Source organism: Mytilus trossulus, chromosome 4, assembly GCF_036588685.1.
Source record: "Mytilus trossulus isolate FHL-02 chromosome 4, PNRI_Mtr1.1.1.hap1, whole genome shotgun sequence".
NCBI lineage: Eukaryota > Metazoa > Mollusca > Bivalvia > Mytilida > Mytilidae > Mytilus > Mytilus trossulus.
Window position 1 is genome coordinate 4194590 of NC_086376.1, and position 16216 is coordinate 4210805.

Sequence of the window (16216 nt, forward strand, 5' to 3'; positions counted from 1 at the left end):
AAGTCAAACTTCGCAAGGAATCCTCACAAACGAGCCTTATGCCAAAGGACAAACATTATTTCATCGTATCATAAAAAACGTACATTTGGAGGGTACAGCAGATTCTGATTAAAAGCCGTCAAACATCATCTTAACCGGTTAATCGGTCGAACGATTATTCGAGTAACCGGTTAGGCAAAACTATATGATTTGACAACACTAGATTAAACAGAATAAGCAGACATGTTGTTTTCAAAAATAATCATGGTCTAGCCAGCTACAACACAGTGACTTTTCTGCTATGAGGGGCGCAAAAGGGGGGTATCTGCACGGAAGAACGCTAAATAAAATTGCCATTTCACGATGAACGTACAATTAAAAAAGTCTTGAACGTTGATCTTTTTACCGATTTCCACGAAACACGGTGAATAACGAATCCTTTTCACGGCTGCATGTGAAATAAAAATGGCAAAACACGTTGCACAAAAATAACCCTTTACCACTCTCTGTTATTGATACACGTATACAATAAAAGTTGAGACGCGGGAACAGTTCAATTAAGAGTGCAAAGCTTTAACAAGGCATGACTTTACCACTGCCCCCTTCCCCAAATCCCTTTTTATGAAAATTTATCCACCACTGGTCAGTGCTCCACCTACATCAATGTTTCCTTTTCCGGTACATGTAGCCCTGACACGTACGTAGTGCTTCAATCATATGAAATGAACACATCCACCTCCGACTAAAATTTAAAAAATATATCTATAGTATCAAGATCTATCAATATTAAAACATATATAGGTTTTATAATAACACGTATGTAATTTTGTTGAACAGGAAACATATCAACCCCGTTTATTATAAAATTTTACTATTACAAACAAATATTGTAAATATTGATTTGATCAGGATACGAGTCGACGATATCGTCTTATAGTTATACCTTTCCGCTTTCAGTAATAACTATCTAAACACCTGTGACTTGATTTCTGTTGCGTACTGGATTATGACCTTGTTCAGATAAACGCCTAGTTATTTTGTCACATCAATACACAGTTATTGCTGAGATGTCGCTGTTGATAATGATTTACAAATTATCTCAAAATCAATTTACGAGAAAGACTTTCTGATTTTAGTGTTACATTTTTATTCTTTGCTGGAAGTCACAAAAAGAGGACAATATGAAATATGTGCTTTCCGAGATATTTTCTTTGGATTATTTTTTTCTCAAGCCTCGCAGGAGAAAAAAACAATATGGTAACATGCAGTTCTAAGGTACGTTTTTTGAATGGACTTCGTGAATTTTCGTCTTAATTAATAACTTTCATATAGATGTATATAATATGTTTATTTATTTTTTATCTTTTAGTACTGTACCTTTTAACAATAATTTGGGATGGTTTTTTTTTTACAAGTAACATGATACTTTTTAGGAGGGATTTTTTTTTTGGGGGGAGGGGGCATAATAGAGAACGGCATTCCTCGTCATAGTTTAAAACTACCCTAGTTAACTACATAACCTTATTTTATCTTCTATTGTAAATAACTGATAACCGTGACATTGAAGTTTAAATTTTTAAAGTTTAATAAGTCAAGGTGGAAGAAATATCCCATTCCTTTTTTGACCGATTTAGATAGTCACGTTTGCGTAAATAAATATTAACTCATAAATTTGCAGAATGCACTTAATGTGCATCAAATTATCTTGGGTATTTTGTAAACATTTTGTATTGATTTGTCAACTGAACTCTTCATGCTCTTAGTACTTAACTTGTTATCATAAACTATTTACATAAAAGTTAGATATACATTGTACTTGCTATTCAGTAAACTTATTTATTGTTTTGACAACTTACTTATTTGAACATTTACTGTTCGATTTCTACCCATCAAGTTCTATTGCTACTTTATTTTGTTAATGTATTTAGTGAGTAGATCATTATCAAATAAAATGTTTATATAAACCACAAAGTGGTGATAGTTTTAAATTGTATTTGATCAGTAGAAAATATGGCTTTCTTAAGACCAAATTAATATAACATCAAGTGGTCTTTGCATATATATATTCTCAGTAACTTTAAAACATCTAGACTACACTTACTTATATAATACCATATTTTTATATGTTTTGTATATATAAAGGTAATTTGAAAATTATTAACACCTCAACGATGGAAGGTTTAATACCTCTTTACCCTCCCTTTTTTACCCAACCTAATGTAAATAAATAGAATAGAAACCATTTAGTTCAGAAACGATCATCTAGAATGATAGTGACTCATGAATTTCTTGGAGAGGGAGCTTATTCACAAAGCATCCGTTCCAGGATTCATAAAAACAGTTGTCTTTTTATGGTATTGTCTTGTTGTCTGGTATGGCTTGGACCATATTAAACCGTTTTTTTTCTCTTTTCAAATTTGAATTCAGAAAGGGGGTTGGTGTCTTCGCGTGTTTATATGTGGAAAATTTGTACATGTCAAGATTGAAGAAAACATAAATTTTTAAAAGTTGCAAAAAAAAACCAACATTGTATTCTTTAAAAACTCGCAAATAGCATCAATACAGGAACGAAGTAAAGAACATGATATAAAACTTTTTGTTTGTATAACAATGACTGAAACATTTTGTATTGATCTTTGGTATTAAATAATTCAGCCTTAGTGTCCCAGTTAAAAGTCGTAATCATAAAATTGAGGCGGGAATTCGTTTGTGTATGTGCTGTAAAATTAGTCTATGTGATTTTCAGTTGATTTTGTTTGTCTAGCACAAAGAAATATTACGGACACATGGTTTCAAATTGTTCTCTGTTGTATAATTAAAGTGTCTTAATATTTATTATTTGTTATGCTATAAAGCATGCTAATGATTTTGCATTTCCATTATTTATTTATCAAATATTGGTTCCATAGATATCATTATCTATTTATACAAATTTTGATAATAGTGTTACATTTTGTTGGGGGGTATGGGGAGGATGTATTGGAGAGATCGTATAAGATCAATTTTTTTCTTTCTCAAATTTAAAAAATCAAGTTTTCTGATAATCTCTCTGCATGCACAGTTATGTTAAAGAAAAGCATCTAGCAACGATGTTTTTTTTTATTGTTATAACCTTTGGAAAATACTGGAAGTAAAATTGGTACTTGAAGGAGATTATGGCATAAAATCAAAGAAAAACATCCATTTTAATAGGTACAACTTTATCGGGAATAAAATAATAATGTAAATCAAAAAGTTTGGCTTTATCAGCATAACAGCTCATTTTGTGCATGGCATCTTACCTTTTTAGCTCACATGGCCTAAAAGGCCAAGTGAGCTTTTCCCATCACTTTGCATCCGTCGTCCTGCGTCCGTCGTCGTCCTGCGTCGTTAACTTTTACAAAAATCTTCTCCTCTGAAACTACTGTGCCAAATTAAACCAAACTTGGCTACAATCATCATTGGTGTATTTAGTTCAAAAAATGTGTGGCGTGACCCGGCCAACCAACCAAGATGGCCGCCATGGCTAAAAATAGAACATAGGGGTAAAATGCAGCTTTTGGCTTATAACTCAAAAACCAAAGCATTTAGAGCAAATCTGACATTGGGTAAAATTGTTTATCAGGTCAAGATCTATCTGCCCTGAAATTTTCAGTTGAATCCGACAACACGTTGTTGGGTTGCTGTCCCTCAATTGGTAATTTTAGTGAAATTTTGCTGTTTTTGGTTATTATCTTGAATATTATTATAGATAGAGATAAACTGAGAACAGCAATAATGTTCAGCAAAGTAAGATTTACAAATAAGTCAACAGGACCAAAATGATCAGTTGACCCCTTTAGGAGTTATTGCTGTTTATAGTCAATTTTTAACCATTTTCCGGAAATCTTAGTAATCTTTTACAAAAATCTTCTCATTTGAAACTACTGAGCCATATTCCAAAGCTGGCCACAATCTTCTTTGGGGTATCTAGTTTTAAAAAATGTGTGGAACGACCCGACCAACCAATCAAGATGGCCACCATGGCTAAAAATAGAACATAGGGGTAAAATGCAGTTTTTGGCTTATAACTCAAAATCCAAAGCATTTGGAGCCAATATGACCGATTTAAATTGTTTATCAGGTCAAGATCTATCTGCCTTGAAATTTTGAGGTGAATCCTACAACCCGTTGTTGGGTTGCTACCCCTGAATTGGTAATTTTAGGGAAATTTTGCTGTTTTTGGTTATAGATAGAGTTAAACTCTAAACAGCAATAAATAAGACCCAAAAATAAGTCAACATGACCAAAATGGTCAACTGACCCCCTAAGGAGTTATTGTCCTTTATAGTCAATTTTAAACAATTTTCATTAAAATTTGTAAATTTTTACTAACATTTTCTACTGTAACTTCTAGACCAAGTTCATTATAGATAGAAAAAGTTGTAAGCAGCAAGAATGTTCAGTAAAGTAAGATGTACAAACACATCACCATCACCAAAACATAATTTTGTCATGAATCCATCTGCGTCCTTTGTTTAATATTCACATAGACCAAGGTGAGCGACACAGGCTCTTTAGAGCCTCTAGTTTTTTTACTTTAAGGCTTAAAAAAGAGCGTTCATGCACCTTCTCATCATAAGTACACTTCATTTTCAAAATGATATACTTGTATTAGTATTAATATATAATATATATGGCTCCAAAGATTCCATAATTAAAATGAGAAACGGAAATCCAAGCTCAATGATCAGTTTTGGTTTTGTTATCAACTTAAACGCAAAAATATGAAACATGTTTAAGTTAGATGTCTACCTCTTTTGAGAGGGCATTTTTTGTAGGAATATGCTACAATTATCTTAACCAGGTAGAGCCGATTTCATCAAACACCTTAATTTTTTTAGAACATTACAGCGATTTGAATGAGTGTAGCTACGAGTAATATCTTTGGTTAGCTTGCTTGCTAGCTGAACCGTAAAGTCATTGTTGGGTAAGGTATACTAACCTCCTGTCCAAGTAGCATAGTCCTACAGACAGGTAGATTGGATATCTGTTGAACTTTTCTACTCTTAAATGATGATAGTTTACCTAACCTAACAATGACTTAACGGTTCAGCTTGCAATCAAGCTAACCAAAATGTTACCTTTGCCTACACACTCATTGAAATCGGGTGTAATGGGCTCACATTTTTATCTATCACATTGACGGACGTTTAAAAAATAAAACAGAATTTCTAAAAAAAAAAAAAAACACTGCTGAAATTATTTTTTACCCTATTTGATTCAACAAAACTAATTTATTTTGTCTAAAAACTCAATTAAAGTTAATGATTGCAAGCATCTGTGTTTTAAAAAAAAAAAAATCCCCCAAAATACAGAATTTGGAAGGATAGAATTTAATTGTCTTTGAGTTATATTATTTTTTGGTGTGAAATTTTTAAATTTCTTTCGCATATAAGTATGCTCTGTCTTTTATCAAGCTTTTATATTGTAAACAAATCCTTGCCTTTATATTAAAGAAATGTGACGAAACTAGGTAATCTAGAATTGTTATCAAGATATAAAGAAGAAGATGTGGTATGATTGCCAATGAGACAACTATCCACAAAAGACCAAAATGACACAAACATTAACAACCTATAGGTCACCGTACGGCCGTCAACAATGAGCAAAGCCCATACCGCATAGTCAGCTATAAAAGGTTCCGATAAGGCAATGTAAAACAATTCAACTTGTGACGAGAAAACTATCGGCCTTATTTATGTAAAAAAAAAATGAACGAAAAGCACCTTATTCTTTCCGTCTGTATGTACTCTTGTATTACTGATATGGTGATAACAATTCGTCGCCCTTGCAACTAAAACTCTTCGATGCTTGGTTTTTTCGACAATAGGGCTATTTGCTATAACATCAAAATAAGACGATATGTGGAATCATTGTGTTCGAGATAACTATCAAACAAAAGCTAAATAAAAATGGCGTAATAATAAAGTCAGCATACGTCATTAAAAAACAAAATACCAAAAACTCATACTGTATAGAAGTCGGGAAAATAATGTAAAACAATTTAAATAGAAAACTAATGGTTTTATTAAAGCTTTCAGTATATTTATTATTTATTTTGAAAACTTAGTTGTTGTAATTGCGTTCAGTTTTAAAAGAAATGTGATGCGCCTAATTTATAATAAACATTGAATTAATATTTTATATAAACGATCGACAATAATGTTAACTGTAAAACACAAATCGAATGTAATGTAGTCTTTGAAATTGACTAGTCTAACTATTCACAAATCGATATTACAGCCGATTGCATTGAGTGTGTAAGGAAAGGTAGAATTCTTGGTTAGCTTTATTTTTAACTGAACCTTGAAGTAATTATTAGGTAAGGTACCCCTTTCGAAGAAGTCTAGTCTTACAAACATACAGATTGGTTAACTATCAGGCTAGTCTACTCTTAAAGGAGGACAGTTTACCTGACCAAATAATGACTAAATACGTTTCAGCTAACAAATAGAGCGATGCTCTGAATAGTAATGTCAGCCATTCAGGATAATATATCCTTCTCTCCGTATCCAGTCTGAATGTTACACAGTGCATGATCCGATCGCGGATATATGCGCACATACCCTATGTTATCTGTCTTCTCAGGTAGGAGTTACTGCTCTCGATTTTTTGTAACAGTCGCAATAGCAATTACAGAAAGAGAAAAATGGTAAATAGGAAGTTGTAAAGAACTTTATATGATAGATTTTCAGATAAGATGAAAGTGACTACAATCGTCAATGGACTTATTATAGGCGTTAAAATCCTTATATGATTATTTTTGACGTTTTTACCAAAAATCCTGAACATTATTTAATAATGAAATATTAGCCTGAAACTTGAATTGCAAATCTGATTTGTAAATAGGTTAATCTGAATGAAATTGTCGATCACAATGTTACCAACTTTTTTTTTTAATCTTTATCTTATTTTTATCTTTCAAAATATTATGGGTATTCAGAAACTTGTTAATTAAAGGGAAATTTATTACCAATACAAGATTTTTTTTGCAGTGCATGCTAAAAACTAGCTTTTATATACAAAAATAAGAATATGTGGTATGGTTACAAATGACACAGAAGTTAAAAACCATAGATCGCCGTTAGAAATTGCCACAAAGAAATGAAAAGGAATTTCTTAACGGTTAGAAAAACAAGAGATATCGGCGATTCGTTCATGCCACAAAATACAAGTACAACACAGCAAAGGGCCAGCGCTTTTATTGCAGTTTATATCAATTTGTTTTTGTTTTTATCTATTGATAAATGAATGTTGGTGTGATGTAAGGTCCTTGCATTGGCATCTCAAATGAACACCATGCATAGAAACAGCAACATCATGCTGACATTAAAAGTAAATATTTACCTTGCTTGCGTTCAAAGTTTTCGCAGTTTTTTTTTATCGCACAGAAATGACTATATTATAATGGAATTGTTTAACTAACAACGTTCAAAGCTTTGATATTAACCGTTACAAGGATATCCTTTCAAGCCTCAACTAGGCTTCAGGTTTCTGAGAAAAGGCATTGTTGTACTCTAGACATATCGCCACAGGTGCTATACGATTGTCGTATCATGTAGTTCTGCCATTGGCAGCAGCAAGTATTGGTATAGTAAGACTTATAGTAAGACAATACAAATCCTTGGCAGGTCTATTAAACCAGTTTTAAAAGAAAAATCTGTGAAGAAATGAGATACATATCAAAGTTTGAAAACAAATGATAAACGCTGCTAAAAATGTCGAGGTATTATGCGTCGGTGCGATTAAACTGAGTATTATATATATAAAAACAAATCAATATAGAGTATCATAGGCCTTCAGGTTCATCGAAACATAATATCAATATTCTATATCAAAAGTCAACGGCTCTTCATCTATATGACACATTGCTTATATATATTTAAGCATACATATGACTGTTGCATCACATCTGTTGACCTGATTTTTTTAATTATAAAACACAGCAGTTGTATTGCCGCCACGAATTACGTGAGAGAAACAGTTGAAACGATAAATGCTTATTCTAGGAAAAGTTAGTTTCATTTTGATTGACCGAGTTTATACAAAAATGATCAACCTAATTAGCTAAGCAAGTTTAAACTGAAGCCATGTCGTCCTTTGAGTCCAATTCTGTATATATATATATATGATTCCAAGAGAATAATTGTTTTGTTAAGGGTATGGTCGGGTATGTTTTAAGCCATCACAGTTTTATAGATTTACATGAAGGTTAGATTCAATTGAGTAATAACGTTTTATATATGGCAAACTTGGTGGCCTACGACTGATTTCTGCCCATTGATCGGGTTGTTGTCTCTTTGATACGTTTCCTGTTTCCAGTCTCACTTTTATTGCATGGTCATCCGTCTTTTTACATTTAAGAAAACATGAAATAACGAAACATTACAAATAAACCAATTAAACTCGCATATTAGATCCAGTTAACAACTGTTGAAGAATACAATATTAAACTTTTTGTTTGTAGTCGAATGAAAACATTTTGTTTGTAGTAGAATGAACACATTTTGTTTGTAGTAGAATGAAAACATTTTGTTTGTAGTCGAATGAAAACATTTTGTTTGTAGTAGATTGAACACATTTTGTTTGTAGTCGAATGAAAACATTTTGTTTGTAGTCGAATGAAAACATTTTGTTTGTAGTAGAATGAAAACATTTTGTTTGTAGTCGAATGAAAACATTTTGTTTGTAGTAGATTGAACACATTTTGTTTGTAGTCGAATGAAAACATTTTGTTTGTAGTCGAATGAAAACATTTTGTTTGTAGTAGAATGAACACATTTTGTTTGTAGTAGAATGAAAACATTTTGTTTGTAGTAGAATGAAAACATTTTGTTTGTAGTCGAATGAAAACATTTTGTTTGTAGTAGAATGAACACATTTTGTTTGTAGTAGAATGAAAACATTTTGTTTGTAGTAGAATGAACACATTTTGTTTGTAGTCGAATGAAAACATTTTGTTTGTAGTCGAATGAAAACATTTTGTTTGTAGTAGAATGAACACATTTTGTTTGTAGTAGAATGAAAACATTTTGTTTGTAGTAGAATGAACACATTTTGTATTGATTTGTTTGTTGTAAATTGAGTATTAATTTAGTGAAAGTGAAAATCATTTGATTTAGTCTGTCTAGCACTCAAACATTATTACAACACAGTCTCCTGATACGTAGGCTTTTTGCAGCCACTAACTCAAACATTTGTTAGGTTTTGAATAATATAAATCTTATATTTTTTCTTATTCTCAGGTATGTGATATATTTATTTAACGAAACAAATCGAAAGAATCGGGGTATGCAACGACAAATACACATGTTCAGTGGTTCATAAGTGTTTCTCATTTGTCGATTTTTATACAGATTAGACCGTTGCATGGTTTTCTTGTTTGAATGGTTATTTACACTAGTCATTTTAGTTACCCTTTTATCTTGCTGTTCGGTGTTAGCCAAGGATCCGTGTTGAAAGCTGTACTATGACCTAGAATGGTTTACTTTTACACATTGCGACGCGGATGGAGAGTTGTCGCATTGGCACTCATATCCCATCTTCTTATATTTAATTATAATTTAGTCCATTGGTGAATCCTAATAATGTGTGTTACATCATTATTGACGTAGCCTCCTTTGAAGAGAGCAATGTGTGTACACGTAGAATGAAATGCTGTAGTCGTCATAACCCAATAGGTAGAACCTACCACAAGTCTTCCTCCTTAACCTTATTTTGGTAGAACAATAATGCAATCCACAGTGTCTTGAATTTTAATTTAAATTTTTATTTTAGTATTAAAAATAATATATCGTAAATATAAAAACTCGACAATAGTTTATGGTTGAAAGAATGTGTGTTACTAGACTTAAAAATTCCCCAAAGTGATGCATAGATTTTAATTGAATTTTAATTTCTTAAAGCATATTTTTATTCATATTACCTCACAATTCTGTTCTTCAATGCAAATTTGTTCATATTACTTCGTAATTGTGGTCTACAATACAAATTTGTTCATATTACCCACAGGCACTTGTTTCTGTCAATATGGGGATTTACTATCCATACCAGTACAAAAAAACAGTTTTTAGTACTGGTATGGATAGTAAATCCCCATATTGACAGAAACAAGTGCCTGTGATATTACCTCGAATTTTTGTTCTCAGGCTTCAGTGCTAACATGTAGCATGATCGAAAAAGCATTTACTACCCAATTCGTACCAAGTTGGTCAATAGGTGGATTAATAGCTTCCTATCACATCGGACACCAGCAGTAGTAGTGGATGGAGAGAGCTCATCACATATTTATGTAGAATATGGGGTACCCTTAGGCCCAGTCCTTGGGTCTTCGCTATTCCTGTTTTACATCAACGACATGCCTGATGGAATTAAATCTACTATTAGCCTATTTGCTGATGACACCATAACCTACCTTACAATATCAAAAGACAAAGATTCCAAAGTTCTACAAAAAGATCTAGATAAATTGGCAATATGGGAAACCACATGAAAAATTGCCCTTCCACCCAGACAAGTGCAATGTACTCACCATCAGCCGGAAAAACGACACCACTGCAACATCATACAAACTACATGGTCACACTTTAGAACCTGTCAAAAGCACCAGATACCTAGGCTGCACATTCACGTCCGAACTGAAATGGAATGACCATGTTAACAACATCTGCAACACTTGAAGCCAATAGAACAATCGGCTTCCTAAAACGAAACCTGAACATCGGATCAACGTCTGTTAAGGAAAGTGCGTACAAAACACTTGTTATACCGATAACAGAATACGCCAGTCCTGTGTGTATTGGAACCATATGATACAACAAAACAGAAATAGTCCGACTATAGGTGGTCCAGAGACGTGCGCACGTTATGTGATGAATAAACACCAAAATCACCCTAGTGTAAGCAAGATGCTAAACCACCTAAAATGGAGATCATTCGAACAAAGACGAAAAGATGCAAGACTTACCATGCTCTTTAAAATATTAAATGAGAAAGTTGCTGTGACAAAGGAAAATCGTTTGATTCCACATAAACGATTGTCAAGAAATATGCATGACAGAAGCTTCCAAATTCCAGCAGCATCAAATGATTACCGGAAATTTTCTTTTTCTCCACGAACCATCAAAGATTGGAACAGTCTCCCTCCTGGGGTAGTGTCAGCGCCGTCAGTCGAGGCTTTTAAAACCTCGGTGACAAAGCTGAACTAAATTCAAACAATATGGGGGGGAGGGGTCCGTATGCGCTCCGAAGTCATGGCAAAATATTCAGTTAGTTGATTGTGGGTAGAAGTAGAAGTAGAAGTTCTTGAGTTTGTGTGTGGAAAAAAAAGTGATTTTTTGTTTGTTCAAGTACCTATATTATTTGTCCTGAATTGATAAACGATATATATATATACTACTTTAACATTACTTTATTATTCAACTTTAAATTGAAAAAGCTATATTTAATGTTTATTACAGATTCGTTATCTTGATGAAGTAAAAAACAAATTTTACAAAACTGGTTTTTATACTTGCATATTTTAAGTGTTGGTTTTCAGTTCGTTCGGTTTAAAAAAAAAAATGATAATGTTTTAAAAAAAACATATTATATGACATCCGTACAAACAACACGTGTTTCCTTTAGTTTACAAATATGTTTCATTGTTTCCATTTCAAGTGTTTCTAATATCTAGTATATTGTTTCCTCTAGAATTGTTGATTTTTAACTAAAATCACGACTCTATTCAATTGTGTCATTTTCTGTTTGTACTTAAAAATAAGTATCGCCTAGACTACATCAAATCATTTTGTTCGCTTTTCCATGCTATTGCAACGAACAACGTGATGTCCCAATCTAACTCTACAGGAGTCCGAAAGGAATAGAAAAAGGGGTAGCTCGGATCTATAAATATATATAAAAAAAAAAAAAAAGATGTGGTATGATTTCCAATGAGACAACTGTGCACAAGAGACCAAAATGACACAGACATTAACAACTATACCATAATAATATGGATAAGTAGTTGTTGTAAGAGGTGCCCAAACCTTATAATATGTTTTCAATTTAAAAAAAATATGTTTATATAATAGTTTAAATATATGCATGTATTTGCCATATCAATCTCACAAGATCAGATATTTTTTTTAGCTTAGTATTTATCATATAACTTGATCATGTTTGACATAGTTCAATAGGTATGAAACTCTGAAAAGATGCGGTTCATTCGTCTAACAACATTATATATTTACATATTATAAGCCTTATCAGATATATTTTGAATAATCAAGTCCTCGTTCGATCCAAAAAAACAAGAGTAGGTTTCAGCGTGATTGATTTTGAAAATGTTTGTCCGAATGAGGGGCGACTTCACTGAGTAGAAATAAATTACTAAGAAGTCGTGATGTGATTGTTAATGAGACATTGAACTCTCTGCCAGAGACCAAATGACATAGACATTACAAATCGTAGATACCCATACGGCAATCAACAATGAGCAAAACCCATACGGCATAGTCATTTATAAAAGGCTATGATAAATGTAAAACGCCCATACGGCAATCATCAATGAGCAACACCCATACCGCATATATAGTCAGCTATAAAAGACAATGCCAAATGTAAAACAATTCTAACGAGAAAACTAACGGATTGATGTATGTATAAAACAAAGAACGAAAACCAAATATGATATACAGCAACAAACGACATCCACTGAATTAAAGACCCCTGACTTGGGACAGACACATTCAGAATTTATCGGAGTTAAACAGATTTGAGAGGGTTAGCGCTATAGAACCAGGTTTAATCCACCATTTTCTACATTTGAAAATGCCTGTACCAAGTTAGGACTATGACAGTTCTTGTCCATTCGTTTTTTATGAGTTTTGTTATTTGATTTTGCCCTGTGATTATGGACTTTCCGAATTGATTTTCCTCTAAGTTCAGTATTTTTGTGATTTTACTTTTTGCTGGCACCAAACCATCCCCTACCCTGAGACAGTGAGGAACAGTACAACATGAGGAACAAACTTTAACAATCAATAGCTAATAATGATATAGGGATAGATTTGTTTTGCATAGATACTAAGTACAATCAAGGCAATAAAAAATGGGTCTACGTCTATATCTTATGTATAAGTTAGTTGAACATGTTAATAATTTTCGGCTGATTTCCATCTTCAATAACATCTGGTTGCTACAATTATCCAATAGTGCTGAAAATGGCAATTATAAACAATCAATCAAACAATCTTTAAGGTTGGAACTTACCATATGTAATCCGCGCTATTTTCCTTAATGGGAATTTATATTAACAGACTTTGCTGGAATCGACATAATTATTTTTCGACAGTATAAAAAACCGAAAATTACAAAAAGACTTAAGAAAGTGAACAAAAGGTTTTCACTGCACGTTTTCAAAGATTTGATGAAATCATTTTCGAAATTAACATTACGATTTAAACTTTATTTTATGATTTTTTTATCAGAAAAACACATACATGTTTTAAATGATTATTTTCTTTACTTTCAGAATCGATTATCGTGCTCATTACATACGTATGAACCAGGTAAGATGGTATTTCAGATATGTTCACACACACACAGTGAACAGGTTCATTTTCAAAGATATGACATAGATATAGGAAGATGTGGTGTGAGTGCCAATGAGACAACTCTCCATCAAAATAACAATTTAAAAAGTAAACCATTATAGGTTAAAGTACGGCCTTCAACACGGAGCCTTGGCTCACACCGAACAACAAGCTATAAAGGGCCCCAAAATTACTAGTGTAAAACCATTCAAACGGGAAAACTAACGGTCTAATCTATATTAACAAAACGAGAAACAAGAAACACGTATATATTACATAAACAAACGACAACTACTGTACATCAGATTCCTGACTTAGGACAGGTGCAAATATTTGCAGCGGGATTAAACGTTTTAATGGATCCAAACCTTCTCCCTTTTTCTGAAACACTAGCATAACATCACAACATAGAAAAAACATACGATAAAATATCAATTGGCAGACTTAACTCAATCAAAAAACGTATGATTACACAATGAACGAATAAATTTAATCTGCGATATCTGAATACAAATGCAAATACAAAATATTAGAGACAAACATTCATGACCAAAAAGCTAACAAACAAATCTAAACACACTGAGAAATATTTAACCAATCAATGTTCACTTTAGAAATAAACCGTTTTTTATAATCTTGAAGTTTATACAATTGTTGTAAGAATAAGTGAAAAATTGAAGATATTACAAATAATCAAAGCTGGTGTACAGACAAGATCCATATAAATAAAAAATAACAAAAAAGCATTATAAACAGTATCAACAGGTCTAATTAACAAGAAAATACTATTTGAGAGTACTCGCAGTTACTGACAGCTAGTTAAAAGCCAAAACCAATTAATAGTAAAAAATCATGCATCAGAGACTAATCTTCATTTATCAGTTGTGTGAAGTATTTTCATTTACTTCGAAAATGAGACAAACGATGCCAAGGGTACATTTAAAACAATTTCAAAGAAAACACGATAGATAAACAAGTTTACAAAACTTATATAGGAAATAAAGATACGAAATTCATTAACCAGGGTGTTCTCATGTGCTTCAAAAGGGTAAGCATATCCTAGTCCACTAGTTGCACACATCGTGTAGTACATTTTTGCCGAGGACGGAATCGTGACTACAACAACTGCATTATAATCGTTTTCATCAGAGACTCATACATTCCATATCGGTCAATTTGCGTTTTTGTAGTCTGTGAATTTGTGAATTGATGTTCTCTGTGGACGTTAGATTGCGAATTGATTTAAGCAAACTCACTTGTCCCTTGTATCTATATTTTAAGATTTACATCAATACAAAAGGGTATCATTTAATATTTCTCATTGTTGTATGTTGTACAGTGAGTGACCTTTAGTTATTGATAACATTGCACTTGTACTTTTTTCTGTTGGTGTATAGCTGTTACATAGGCAAGCTCGACACATGTCGTCATGTAGTACATTATATACAAGAAGTTCACTACTAGGGCAATGAACTCCATGTATACTTACGTGACGACTGAGTGTAGGGGACAGTGAGAACATACTTTTACTTGTCTTTTGTTTATGTGGTTCATAAGTGTTGCTCGTTTATTATATATATTACACTTTTTGCTTTCCCGTTGGATGGTTTTACAATAGTCATTTTTGGGGCCCTTTAAAGCTTGCTGTGCGGTGTGAGCCAAGGCTCCTTGTTGAAGAAGATCGTACTTTGACTTGGATGGAGAGTTGTCTCATTGGCATTTAATGCCACATCTTTTTATATCTATTGTAATACAAACATATTTATACTTATGCTAAGGTGTTTGTTTTGTTGCTACAGCGTGGCATGTCGTCCTTACAGTCCAACAATAGACCAAAATTACTATATGATTTATGAAATGTTTTGGTAATTATATATAAATATATATACATATATATGTTTTAAAGTATTGAAATGTTTGGATAAGCCATTTAAAGTAGCAGAACGTCATAACGATATGCATGATCTACATAGAAATGGTGATTTTTAAAAAAGCTCAATGAACCGGACAGCAAATGATTATTAAAATGTTATTTTATAAGATTTTTATTCTTTATGACTATATTTGGCAGAATAATGATATGTTTTAAATATATTTCTTTAACGATAATATTATTCAGAAGCTTAATTGAAGAGCTTAAAATGATTCGAAACCCATTTTTTATATTCAATGGATGATCATAGACACAATTTCGGATAAATGAACCTTGAAAAATGATTACTGTATTTTCAAAATGATGTGAAATTTTGTATTTTGAAGCAATGTTTATATAATGACATAAAATTGAAAATACAAAAAACATAAACTTCATATTTTGTATTTTGTATTTTGCTTATGAATTATGAGTCATTCATCATGATATTTTAAAGACTTAAAATTGAGAATGGAAATGGGGAATGTGTCAAAGAGACAACGACCCGACCAAATAATAAAACAACAGCAAAAGGTCACCAACAGGTCTTCAATGCAGCGAGATATTCCCGCACCCGGAAGCGTCCTTCAGCTGGTCCCTAAACAAATATATACTAGTTCAGTGATAATGAACGCCATACTAGTTTCCAAATTGTACACAAGAAACTAAAATTAAAATGTTACAAGACTAACAAAGGCCAGAGACTCCTAACTTGGGACAGGCGCAAACA

General features: G+C 32.5%; 1 protein-coding gene across 2 annotated transcripts in view; it reads left to right on the plus strand.

The window, feature by feature from the left end:
- The first annotated feature begins 661 nt into the window (after positions 1 to 661).
- LOC134714520 (uncharacterized) overlaps positions 662 to 16216 on the plus strand; it is a 48504-nt gene continuing 32949 nt past the window's right edge. Inside the window, exons 1-2 of one of the 2 annotated variants that reach the window (XM_063575820.1) lie at positions 662 to 676; positions 13514 to 13550. Coding sequence is in view for 1 of the 2 variants with exons in the window: in XM_063575819.1 (XP_063431889.1) it covers positions 1168 to 1254; positions 13514 to 13550 (124 nt within the window). In the remaining variant the exon portion in view is untranslated. Of the gene's footprint in view, positions 677 to 935; positions 1255 to 13513; positions 13551 to 16216 lie in introns of those variants that run through there. The other variant, XM_063575819.1, reaches the window with a different exon arrangement.